At 37.1% G+C, this 14,090-nt stretch overlaps 1 protein-coding gene across 1 annotated transcript; it reads left to right on the forward strand.

The window, feature by feature from the left end:
* The first annotated feature begins 7,434 nt into the window (after positions 1–7,434).
* u2af1 (U2 small nuclear RNA auxiliary factor 1) lies at positions 7,435–13,603 on the forward strand. Its single transcript, XM_032529277.1, has 8 exons — positions 7,435–7,544; positions 8,748–8,835; positions 9,331–9,397; positions 10,541–10,590; positions 11,788–11,886; positions 12,011–12,144; positions 13,038–13,130; positions 13,252–13,603. The coding sequence occupies exons 1-8, from the start codon at positions 7,501–7,503 to the stop codon at positions 13,400–13,402; spliced, it is 726 nt and encodes a 241-aa protein (XP_032385168.1). The 5' UTR covers positions 7,435–7,500; the 3' UTR covers positions 13,403–13,603.
* The last annotated feature ends 487 nt before the right edge of the window (positions 13,604–14,090 follow it).

Below are 14,090 nucleotides of genomic sequence, written 5' to 3' on the forward strand. Positions count from 1 at the left end.
ACTGTACAGTAGATATATAGAATCTTAAGAAGAAGAAAAAAAAAGAAAAAAAAAAAAAAGTGCATTAAATATAAACATCAAGAACATAAATACAGTACAAAGACAAGATGAGATGGGCAAAGGCATACAATCATAATTCCTTAAATCTTGCAGTAGATCAGCTATATAGATAATTTTCTTACTATTAATGACTTGGATAGACTCACAAAAGATTCGAAATTCATTTCTGAAGCGTGTGAAAGCTGGTGCGATTTAGCAAATTTGCTTTATGGATATGAAATTTCCCGTGTAGAATTAGTAAATTGACAATCTTGTGTAATTTTTGTTCTTGTGATCATATTCAATAATAACATCTTTTGCTTCTAATTTAATTTGGAGATTCTTTTGAACATTTAAATAATTTTCCATTTTTTCCAGAATTCCACAGAGAACCGACACTCCCAAAATAGATGTACAATAGTTTCTTCTTCAGATTTACAAAATTCACATTTATTATCCACAGACGCAAATATTGAGATAAATTTGTTAGTGGGATAAATATTATGCCAGTATTTGAAATGCAGTTCTTTCACTTTATTGGGGATAACAAACTTGTATGGTAGAAGCCATGTTGATCCCAGTGAATGTTGAAGTACAAAGAGTTCCAAACAAATTTTCCCCGTGGAGTGATTTTCCTTTTGCTGTAGAAGAAGTTCCTTATATGTTTATTGGTACATTTATGATTTTTAATATTTACTCCATCAACAAAGAAGGTGGATCCAATTCTTGACTCTCAAAGTGACATTCAATAATTGAAGAATTCCACTAGGTATAGCATTTATTACCATTTGATATTCTTTATGGGTGACAGGAAAAACTTAGACCTGAGAAATTCTCATAATTAAGAAGTCGAGCTTCATCATTTGTAAGTCTGCAAGAAAATGATATTCCGGTCAACCCAATGTTGTAGATAAAGGGACTTATTCTTTCTGGTTATGAACTCTTTGTTCCATATAATAGTTCTGTGAGGAGAGAATTGTGTTTAAAACATAATTTGGCAGCGTTAAGTGCTTGCTGATGAAATTTAGATAATTTTTGCGGTAGCTTAATTTCATTGTAACTGCATTGTAATACAAATTGGAGGCCTCCCATTTTTCCAAAAATGGACTGTGGAATAAAGTACCAAAGGGAATCTGGAGCTTTTAAACATTCTTTTATCCATTTAATTCTAAAGGTGTTGTTCACATCCATAAAGTCCAATATTTCCAAGCCACCTGCATTTCTTGGGCTGCTAAAAATCCCTTTTTTAATCGGTGGCATTTGTTTTTTCCAGATAAAGTTAATTTAAAAACGTCATTATTTCTTTACAGAGGGATTGATGGATATACAAAGATTGGGTAGGGTAATAAATCTAGAGATACCGTCCGCTTTGCTCAAAAGAACTCTACCTATTATGGACAGATCTCTTTGAAGCCACATATTAAATATATTTTTATTTTTTGTATTTTGGGCTTAAAATTCTTTTCTTGTCGTTCCTTTAGATCTTTAGAGATATGAATTCCAAGGTATTTAATACTATTTTTCACAGGAATATCACACATAAGCTTTCATCAGTGTTATATAGACATAGAATTTCACACTTCGAAACATTGAGTTTTAAACCTGATGCTAGCGAAAAGGATTGTATTTCTTTGATGGAGTTTCCATTGTTGTTTATTTTTTAAGAAAAGAACTGTGTCATCAGCTAGTTGAGAAATTTTAATTCTCTTTCAAAAATCCTTAAACCCTGTAAATTGTCACAACGTAAATATGTAAGGAGAGCATTTCAACAACAATGAGAAACAGAATGGAGACAAGGGCAGCCTTGGCGGACTGATCTATAAACTGAAAAACTTTGGGTGGGGATTTGGATATAGCATGACACAGCTACTGATATTTTTATAAAGCATTTTAACCCCAGAGATAAATTTTTCACCAAAACCAAAAGATTTGAGTGACCTAAATAAGAATTGATGCTCTACTGTGTCAAATGCTTTATAAAAGTCCAGCGATAATATTACAGCGTCAGATTCCACATATTCAGAATAATCTATTAGATCAAGAAAGCCTTATATTACAGCTTATATGCCGATTAGCCATAAAACCAGTTTGAGTTTCATTTATGATTTGGCCCAATCCTTTTTTAAACGTCTGGCAAAAATTAATGACAGTATTTTTTAATCTACATTTAGCAATGTTATAGGTCTCCAGTTTTCTAATAAAAAGGGGATCTTTATCTGGTTTGGGAAGTAAGGTTATTACACCCTGCTTCATAGTAGTAGTCATTTCCTCATTATCGATACAATCTCTTAGCATGTTAAAAAATGGAGTTTCAATTATGTTCCAAAAGCATCTATAAAACTCAACAGGAAGACCATCCATTCCGGGAGATTTCCCTTTTTTCATTTTATTTACAGCTTCAAGAATTTCAGATTTTAAGATAGGTTTATCACAGTCTGATTTAAATTCATTAGAAATTTGTGGGATAAATTTCCTAATTTTGCTGATAAAATTCTCATCTTCTGTTGAGTTATAATGAGAGCTATATAGATCAGAATAGAAACGGGAAGTATAGTTCGCTATATCAGATGGGTTGGAGATTATATAGTTATCTATTTTTAGAGAGGTAATATTATTTCTCTTATAGTTTCTTTTTTCCAGAGCAAAGAAATAACTTGTATTTCGCTCACCTTCCTCTAACCATTTTGCTCTAGAGCGTATGAAGGCTCCTTTGGTCATAGTAATATATAATCGGTCGACCTCTTCTTTCAGACTTGACAGCTTTAATTTTTCCTCTTCGGTAAGAGTATTTTTATTTATCAAAGAGTTCAGTTCCGCCATTGTTTCTATTTCTCTCAAAGTATTACGTTTTTTTATTTCCTTACTAAATTTAATAGCTAATTCTCTGATCTTAAATTTAAAGAATTCCCATTTTTGAATATTGCCAAGTTCATTACAATTGAAAATATCACCAGCAGTAACTTCAACTGATTTACAAAAGGCTTCCTCATTTAATAGGTTGCAGTTAAATTTCCAGAAACCACGAGATTTTCTGGTTTGCTCTTGTGGATTAGCAAAAGTGACCACTATCAGTTTGTGATCTGAAAAGGGGGCATAGCTATGTAATGTTTCAGAAACATATTGTAAAGTATAAGAGGAAATTAACCAAAGATCAATTCGAGATTGTAGAGAGCCACTAACATTACTCCATGTATATTCTTTTTGATAAGGATGTAAATACCGCCAGACATCAATTACACCAAGTTGTTCACACAAATGTGATATAGGTTTAAATTTTGAGTTATGGGAGATCTTTGCAGGTAATCTATCCATTTGATCATCTGCTGCATCATTTAGGTCACCACCTATAATTAAGTGAGCATCTTTGTATTTTTCCTTCATCTTTTTTAACTCTCCCGCTATTTGGGTATACATGTTTTTTGCTAGAACATTGTTATTATGTCCATATATATTGGTTAACATCAGAATTACATTATTCACTCTAAGAACCAGAGTAATCCATCTACCCTCTTTAGAAAGGTGAGATTCTACCACATCTCCTTTAAATTTATTAAACAAAATAGCTACACCTGCTGAGTGATTAGAAGCATGACTTAAGTAAATCTGGTCCCCCCATTGACTGCTCCAGAATTTCCTATCATCATCACATGAGTGAGTCTCTTGTAAAAGAATTAAATCTGCACTAGATCGTCTACAGAAAAGAAAAATAGCCTTTCTTTTAGAGATGTTTCGTAACCCTTTGACATTAAGAGAAATCACTTTAAGGTTAATGAAATTATTTGCCATACAAATAGTAAAAGATGTTTAATAACTGAATAAATAAGGGAAAAGTGAAAAGAAGAATTGATGCCTACAACTAAGAAATAGAAGATAAGAGCTAATAGGAACCCTTAACCTTTGGTAGTGATTAGAAATTCCCTGAACACTGGGAGTACCAATATGACGTTGAACTGTCTTAAGGCCTTATTTAACTTCAGGCTACATCATTGTCCACTTGTGAACAATTACTTGCCTGGTTATTATATCTAGGAAATATACAAGACGAAGATTCATGCAACAAATTTCACTCCATCGATGAAGGCGACTGGACCTTGCCATCTGGTCTTCTTTCCGTCCTTACGAGCCTGCTCGACCCAGGGGCCACAGTTTGTTTCTGCATTCTCTCTCGGAGCGTGTCAGGTCCTCGGCGATGCGGAGATTCAGCTTCTTCATAACTTCAGCATTGCGTGAGTCCTTCCAAATCTTGTACTGAAGGTACGCATGTTAAATTGTACAACAATCGGACGCGGTGTCTTATCCTCTCTGGGGCGCCCAACTCTATGTACTGCATCGACCAAGAAACCGAGCTTGCTTTATCATCAGGAGCAATCTGACTCAATATCTTCATGACTTCCTCTCTTACATCTTCACTCACTTTTTCAGGAAGGTTGTTGAGACGCAAATTCCATCTTCTGCTGTAGCGCTCGGCTTCCTCAGTTTTCTCTTTTATTTCTTCAATGCTTTTATCAAGCCTTTAACCTTATCTTTCCGTCTCCTTTGCTTGAAATCCAAGGCTTTTCACCTCTTCTTTCACCACAGTGATGTCTGCCGTGTTTTTATTTATCCGTTGTTCAAAAACGGAGAATTGCTCCTTCAACTCAAAGATTGCTTTGAGAATGTCGGCGTTTGAGACCTCGTTTTTATCTTTGTTGGCACACACTTTCTTTGGATTTGGACTATTAATTGGAGAGTCTTGAAGTGGTGAGCACAAACCCAAAAAAGGTGCCATCCGGGTCTACATCCATTATCAGCCCCCCTTTTAGGCCCTTTTTAGCGTCTCTCTTTGCCATTGTGGTCCACTAGCTCCGTGCTATTAGCTTGGTATGCTAGGTACCTGAACAGTTTGCACGTGCTATCTACAAAGGGTTGTTTTCTAGCCTTTAAAGTTCCTAAAATGATAGTTAACCTTACTCGTCGGCGTGGCTCTTGAAGACTGACAGTTCAACAAGTTGCGTAGTCATTGGCCTTGTTATAGAACATAAGTACTCCGTTAAGTGTTGCAGAGCTTAGCAAACGTCAACCACCACGGTCGCCATCTTGCGCCGACTCATTGGTTCGCAATTGAAATAAACATGTTTCAGTTGATGATGAAAGCGTAAACTCAAAGTTATATCTTTTATTTATTCTTCTGTACAGCACTTTGGTCAACTTTGTTTGAATAAAGTTATAATATGAATTTAAATGAAGTTTGATTGATAGAACATTGCGCAACGCAACATTGTGAATGAACAACAAATAGGGACATTAAATTGGAACACCTTTTGAATTGCACCGACCAAAATTTAAGCACATAGTGTCCTCACGGTTGTCTAATGACCCCTTTTTATGTCCCTTAGCTGAAGTAAAACTTAGACTGATATTCATAACCAACAAATTGCATTATTGGGGTGGAAATTGCTTGTCTCTAGATCTAGATCTCTGCTCCAGAACTCAGCCTCTGCCTCAGGGCTGCCTGTCTTTGGCTGTAGCCTGGCACACCAACCCCTCCACATGAAGGTTTTTACTAAAGTATTCAAAGAGCTGATAGATCTGTGCTATTCCTTCTTCTGTTAACGGTGCACCAAAAACACCCCTCTGTCTTCCCATTTCAGGGAGTTGAAGAAGCGTAGAAAGCATGTGGCGAAAGACTTGCCCTTGAAGGTCTATGAGTCGAGTGGTATTGCTCAGTACCCAATCTGCAAAGACCTGTTGGTGCTCATGTCTTAGCCTCTCTACAAAGAAGTCTACAGGTTTGCTTGTGTTTGGCCTTTCCTGGCTGATTAACACATTGCATTTTGTCCCACTTCTGTTCAGTTTGCTGGGTTGTTGTTTATAACACGTTGTTAATAAGGTGTGGGAAGGAGATAAATAGGTCTTGGTCGTGCATTAGAAATTAATTTCCATGGAGAAACTCAACGTAATTCACTGTTTCACACACTACACTACTGGACTGTGTGCACTGTGCGGCGTCCCCATACCCATGGGGGGTGGCAGTAGCTCAGTCCATATGGAGTTGGGTTGGGAACCGGAGGGTTGCTGGTTCAAGCCATCCTGGTACGGACCAACGTACCTGGCACTGCCAAGGTGCTCTTGAGCAAGGCAACAAACCCCCCTCAACCGTTCAGGGCGCCTCCTCAGCAATTGCAACCCACTCACTCTGACATCTCTCCTGTAGTGTGTAACAACAACAAAGTGTAAATTGTAATTTCCCCATAGGGGGTCGATAAAGAGTATAAATTATAAATAAATTATATAAATGAATAACACTTGCCCTTGCAATTTGAATGGGACCTGACAGGATGTGAATGTTTCTGTGACTTCCTGTACAGAAAGACTAAAACTGTCTGAAGAAAAAGAAAAAGTAAAGAGCCCTATCTAATGATAAAAAAAACTCTATGAGTCAACGAGGAAGAGGAAGCATGACCTGGAACCAGGCCCGGATGAAGGGCTCTTCACCAAGCGCCTGGTGGCCGGGTTTGCCACGGAGCCGGCTGGGCCCAGTCCGAAAAAGCTACGTGGCACCCCCCACTCTATCCCATAGGCCCACCACCTGTGGGAGGAACCGCTGGGGTCAGGTGCACTGCACCACACGACCCCGGATAAGCTGTTTTAGATGGATGGATGGACCCCACTGTGTCAGATAACTGAAATTAAACAGTATTTCCCCTTGTCGGTTACATTATTTATTTCAATTTATTTTTCTATTTTTTTCTCCTTTCTATTAATATTAAAATTCGGTTCAGAATGTATTTCTAAAAGTACTTACTGTGTTATCTTATAAAATGTCTATCTTTGACTACAATGCTGTTGTTGCTTTACACTTTTAATGTAATGTATGGATGTAAATGTTGCCATATCTGTTTTGTACATTCAATAATATAAAACAATAAATAATTTTAAATAAAGAAAGTTCCGAAAGTCACGGTCGAGACGGAAATGACCAATATGACAATTATCCGGTTTGGGTGTCTTGCCTTCAAAATAAAGGGGGTCATTGTCTGGTATTGTTTTAAAGGATTGTAAAAACGTAGATGAATATTAGGCATGTGAAAAACTATGTTACAATTTACTTTCAGTGACTGCACATTAAAGATTGACAGGGAGCAGTGTTTTTCTAAACCTCCGTGATTTCAACAATATCTTGACTATAATACTGACACAAGACTAGTTTCCACAGACAGGGTCAACAAAAACTACAAATTGTATATAATGTTTTAGTACTGTCTGCATGAGTATGTATGAGTTTACAAAGCAGGTGTATATATTTAGATGAACAGGTTCACCTTATTAACTGTTTAATATAATTTGTGCAGATTTTGTGAATGATTACATTTTATCAGTAATGTTGGCAACACGTTTGTGGATATTAGACATTTATTTTGAAAGAGGTGAGACGGAAGTCTTATCGTTGTTGCTGCTGGTTGAGCACGCAGGCGGGCCAAGATGGCGGAGTACCTGGCGTCCATTTTTGGGACTGAGAAAGATAAGTAAGTATTTAACGTTAATTTGATGTAATGGTAAGCCATTTTATGAGCTATTTCCGCTGAAGTCCGCTTTTACCAGTAACACTGTATCCAGCGGAGTTTGCAGTCTATAGCTGGCAACGTTGCACTGGCCTAGCAACTAACAGCTAAGCTAGTGCTAGCTAGCTAGCTAGCTAACGTTTGTAAAATACCGCGCCGCGACTGCTAGCTAGCTCCTGCAACATCTGGATGCTGAGCAGTGCTGGGAAGTTCAGAAAAAAAATCCTAACGAGTTACTGTTTTCTGAATGAAATATAAGCACTTTATTAATTGAACACTGGTAAAAGTATTAGTGAACTAACTACCACCATCTACCCTTGAGTTAGCTGACGATAGACCCATAGAAGCCTTTGTTACAGTGGGGAAATACACGGATAGTCACCAACCAAGCATGCTTCTCACTCTGTAGTTAAGTTAATTGTAACGTCATCCCAACCATTTAATCTCAGTCCCCTATCGTGTTGGAAAGTAAGAAGTAAAAGATTCAGTGTAACGTGAATGAATGGGAGCAGGTGGAGGGGGTGGCAGTAGCTCAGTAAGTAGGGAGTTGGGTTGGGAACCGGAGGGTCGTGGTTCAAGTCACCATACGAACCAAAGTATGGTGGTGGACTGGTAGCAACAGAGGTGCCAATTCACCTTCCGGGCACCGCCAATGTGCTCTTGAGCAAGGCACCGAAACCCCAACCTTTTCACTCTGGCGTCTCTCCATTTAGTGCATGGATAAGTACTGAGCATGTGTGTGTAATTCAGGCCTGTGTGCTATAACAACAGAGTTTAAATTGTAATGTCCCCTTGTGAGATTAATAAATTATACATTATATTATTATTATTAGGGGTGTTTTACGTCTCAATGCCTCCGTTACATCTTTATCCTCTTACTACTTTTATACCTTACATTCCAACTTCTTTTTATTCCATCACACGTCTTTATTATTTTAGCAGATGTTGCTAGAACAACTCATGCCATGCCCGTTTTTAAAATCTAAACATTATAAACTAAAGACCCAGTCACTAACTAAAAATAATTTTACTTACGCTGTCTTTGCCATATTTTAATTGTTTTGTTGGTATTGTTCAAACCCCTATATAAGTGATGCACTTTTTAAACAAAGCGAGAAAGTCTGTTTTTGCGTTTGTCTCATCTTAATATTTTTTCTTTTTCCTCAGGGTCAACTGCTCTTTTTATTTTAAAATTGGTGCCTGCCGACATGGCGATCGCTGCTCCAGATTACACAACAAGCCGACATTCAGCCAGGTATCATCATACTTTTTTGTTTCAAAATGCCCTAATATAGCCTAGATAAAGTAAAAGGTAAAACTTTATTTTTACCATGTCAATTAGTAATTATTGAACTTAGTTCTAAAATTGCAGTACATACGTTTAGTGTTAGGGCTTTACAAATAAACTTGACATGACTTCAGTTAAATTGTACTAGTTTTTTACTGTGATCCACACATCCTAGTCATATGTCATACCCAGCTTTGAATCCTAATAATACCAGACAGACAACAGGGCAGGGATTAAACCCTGCATCCCAGTAGTATTTATACAGATTAAGTTCTGAAAATTTAGAGCACTTTTTGGTTATTTATATGTATTCCGTTAGCATAGGATAGCAAAAGTATATTTCCAGTATTATTTGACTGTTTCATCTGCTATTGACATATTTTGTGGTTGGTACCAAAAAAGAAATTTTAATATCCAACACAAAACAAATCATCCAGATGATTAACATTTTTTGTGTTTCAGACAATTGCTCTCCTGAACATTTACCGGAACCCTCAGAATAGTGCCCAGTCTGCTGATGGCCTTACCTGTAAGTCTTTCTATACTAGACATATATATATATATATATATATATATATATATATATATATATATATATATAAATAAATGTGCAGAGTATTCCTTAGGTGGAATGAGGATAACATAATTATTAGTAAATTCCTCATATGTTAGTAAAAGCCCTCACTGCTGAAAGGTTGACATGCTGTTGGAATTTGTTTTTAATTCTAGAAAAGCAATTACTTTCTTGAACAATTGTTCCAAAATAAATATTAGTGGGAGAAAAGTTGTTTATAAAGCAGTGCACAATAGAAACTATAACTGGATGTTTATCAATATTTTAATGATAGGGTAAAATGAATTGTAGGCCACCAATCTTTAATTAGTCAATCAGGTAGTACCAGTTCTATGATGTTATATTAGCTTTTTGAGTAGCTGCGAAAAATGCAGTTCAGTTAGCTTAAAGAAGTGGTTCCCAAACTGGGGGGCACACCCCCTATAGGAGCTCCAAGTTAAACTAAATACTAAATATATTTGCTAGCAAAGCATGGACGAGTAAGTACCATGAAGCTACACTAAACACAACTATTTAAAAAAGAAAAGTAAAACACGTAGTGGTGACCACAATACGATCTAAGGAACTGATTGACAGTTGAATCGCATTGTGTCTCGTTCCCTCTCTCTGTCTGTCTCTCTGTCTCTCTGTCTGTCTGTCTGTCTGTCTGTCTGTCTGTCTGTCTGTCTGTCTGTCTTCATTCCTTCACGGAGAAACATCTGATCTCAATTCAAAGGGGCTTTATTGGCATGGGAAAACAGATGTTTAGATTGCCAAAGCAATTGTGAAGTAAAAAACACAAAATAATGTATTTGTATCTATATAAAGGGATGGCTGCAGAAAAAGTTTGGGAACCACTGGCTGAAAGCAACAATTTAATGTGAGCCAGGAATGAAGTTGCATGAAAAGTTCAACGTATAACACTGCCATTGAGGTACTGCCAGACTGAACTTGATGAGATAGACTATGATGATTACAGGTAGTAAAGAGTAGTTTGGCGCTATAAAGGGCAACATGAAATATGTGACAACTGAGGGGCTTGTTTACCACAGAATGTATTGCAGAAATTATCAATTATATCCATGTTTTTCTATTATCTTTCTCACTTATAACCACTAGGTGCCATCAGTGACATGGAGATGCAGGAGCACTATGATGAGTTTTTTGAGGTAAGTCCTCAATGTTTCACGTAGTGCAGGCCTGCCTCAAACTCTGACTACACCATTTTGCAGCTGATACTGATATTTTCTTTTACTTCTTTTAAGGAAACAATAAAAGCATGCTTTTCTCATATTAATCTAAAACTATATAAAATATGTAGCTGTTGAAGGCATAATGATAATTGGGTCACTTTTATAAATACTGTTCTTTTAAAACATCAGGAATCACAGGGCGGCAGTTAGGGTTGGGTTACCGAACGCTATACTTTTATGGGTACCGGCCGAATTACGTTGGTACTACCAAGGACAGTATCACTTTAAATCAAACGGAACCAAATTTCGGTACCTGAATGCGCATAAACACAAGCTTCCCTGTCTTCTCTGCATATTGACAGAGAGCGGAGCTCCGACACACACACACACACAGATGTATGGACGGAGTATATATTGTAGTAATATACAGTCTACGGGACGGAGTAAACTGGAGCAAACTACGTAAACTCTGCAGTTTTGTTGAAGTCACAGTGAGTCACGGCAATGCCAATAAAGTGCTTTCAAGTGTGGTAACAGTTATTAAAAACTTCATGCAGTCACCATTCACTGTGATATGATACAATAGGAGCTGTTGATGTTAACTTCCTCTGAGAAAAGCAGGCACAACGGTGGTTTCTATGCCCTGATGACTGACTGACAAGCTGGGGTTGTAAGGCAATGCAACTTTATTTCTACTGCACCTTTCAGCAACAAAGCAATTCAAAGGGCTTTACATAAAACATTAAAGATCAATTAAAAACAGTCATGATGAAATTAAAACTATAAAACTAAAAAAAGAATAATATACACATACAAGAATAAAAGTTAAAGTGAGTAATAAATTAATTATTTAATTTAGTAGGTTGTATGGATGGGTTTTGGAGGAGAGAAGGATGGGTTTTTGTTTTGAGTGTAAAATGTTACAGTTGGGTACCAGAACTGAATTTCAGGTACCGGTACTGATTAAAATGTGAACGATACCCAACCCTAGCGGCAGTGCTATTCCATGTGAACGAATGCACCAAATTTCTCAATCTCTCCATATGTACCCTACAAACATGGGAATCAAGCTAACAAGTATGAACGATTATCCAAACCAAAGAGGGCGGGAACAGTGCACGAACACTCAAATACATAACATTAACACTTAATGTTTCTCTCTCATCCTCACAGGAGGTCTTCACAGAGATGGAAGAAAAGTACGGAGAGGTGGAGGAGATGAACGTATGTGACAACCTTGGGGACCACCTTGTAGGAAATGTGTATGTGAAGGTAGGTGACCGGTCTAAAAGCCACATATGCCACCACCACTGGAATGCCAAGATCTTTTTTTATAGCGTGCATCTAGAGCTTGGGATTCTTTTTCTTCAACTAAACTCTGTCTCTCTTTTTGTAGTTCCGTTATGAAGAGGACGCGGAGAAGGCTGTGATAGACCTGAATAATCGATGGTTTAATGGACAGCCAATCCATGCTGAGCTCTCTCCCGTCACAGACTTCAGAGAAGCTTGCTGTCGCCAATATGAAATGGGGTGAGTGCTACGTGATAGCATAGAGCTTATTTAATAATGAACCAAAAACTGATTGTGAGAGGGCAGGGTTAAGAGACTAAAATGAAGAACCAGAAGAAACCATTTGTTAATTGAAACAATCATTCATTCTATAAGATTAATGTTTGGTTTTTTTATATTACAAGGAGCAAGTCCTCGACTGTTTTACGTATTGCTGTAGGACGTCTCCGTTATCGCTTTGAACAAGAGTGCACCTTTGCAATAAAGAAGCCTTTAAAACATATAATGTCCTACACCCTATTTTTTGTTAGAAAATAAAGGATTAACACTGTCAGCAGACATCTCATTTTTAGATTTTTATAAACTGCATCAACATTTTTTTTGTGTTAGCCAAACTTCAAAATGAAACTGTAAAATGCTTTAAATTGGTCTGGTTTTCTATGTACAGATGAACTTATATGTTGACTTCAAGTGAAATACTGATAAAATATGTATCTGTGGCTCATCCTAATTGTCATTCATATGATTTCACAATTTCTTAAATACAAAATAAATGATGTCTGAACGATGTCAATTTTTGTTTTGTTTAAATATAATTATGTAACTCTCACCAGGTGTACAGTTAATACAGTATTGTTGTCCTCCTTGGATGGATCTATATTTTTTATATATATATATATATATATATATATATAAAATATCTTCAGTGATTCATAGCGGCCAACCTAAAGCTTTTGTTTAAAGTCTACAGTATGCAGCACGTCTTGGTTTTTAGGTCGATATCTCTGTAGATCGTCATACCTAAGCTTGTTGCTGCCGCTGTGTGAAGTTTCACCATCGACAGTCTTACACCTCACATGTGATTTGCTTATTCCTTTTGGCTCAAACTGCTCCACGTTGCCCTCTCTCCACAGGGAATGCACTCGTGGTGGTTTCTGCAACTTCATGCATCTGAAGCCCATCTCGCGTGAACTGAGGAGAGAGCTCTATGGGCGTCGAAGGAAGGGGTACAAACACATCATTACCTTTTACATTTAGTCACTTTGGTAAACATGCATGCATAGGGAATATTTTTTTTGTTTGTTTTTTAAATAGCAATTTATAATTGCTCTTCCTTTACTTGCACAGCCGTCATAGGTCCCGGTCTCGCTCAAGAGAGAGGCGATCTCGCTCGAGGGACAGAGGTCGAGGAGGTGGAGGTGGAGGTGGTGGAGGTGGAGGTGGCCGTGACCATGAGAGACGTCGCTCCAGAGACAGAGAGCGTTCGGGACGATTCTGAACCACAAGCCATGACTACTTGTCCTTCCCTCCCTGTATCAGAACCAGTCTTCTTTTTTTTAAGGTTGTACCCTTTCAGATCAATTCTAGGACTATTTGAGAGGTACCTGATTTTTGAAGCTGTGACAGCATTGATGAACCTGTTTTTTTTCTTGATTTCTGAAAATGACTTTCACCTCATTAAATTACCATTTTTACTTAACTTGACGGATTCATGAATCATACTTATTACATTGCGTACAAAATAATTGTATTGTGCACTTCTACTTCTGATGCAATACAGTAAGAACTAAAGCTACACACTGCAGATTATTTACTTTTACAAACTGTCTCATTAAGATGTACAACAGGTGACAATTTAACCCTGGCTAATGTGATTAATACAGAATAACATACACTGATAAACATAAACCATATGACTTGATTACAGTGAAACAACGGTGCTAAAGCTCAATCTAGGTTAGTTTGTCCCATCTGCATGTGGACAGGTAATAAGTGAAGTGATAATGAAGCCAGATACAATTTAAATTAAAAAAAAAAAAAAAAAGAAAGAAGAAAACATTACTTTTTATTGCAGGGTGTCCTGCAAGTGTTGCAGAACACCCTGCATGGGTTGCAAATTTGGTAATTCTTCCTTTTCCTCTCTTTATATATAATATTCACAGATTTTACCAGAAGGAACTTTTGTA

The sequence above is a fragment of the Etheostoma spectabile genome, chromosome 11 (assembly GCF_008692095.1).
Source record: "Etheostoma spectabile isolate EspeVRDwgs_2016 chromosome 11, UIUC_Espe_1.0, whole genome shotgun sequence".
Classification (NCBI taxonomy): Eukaryota; Metazoa; Chordata; class Actinopteri; order Perciformes; family Percidae; genus Etheostoma; species Etheostoma spectabile.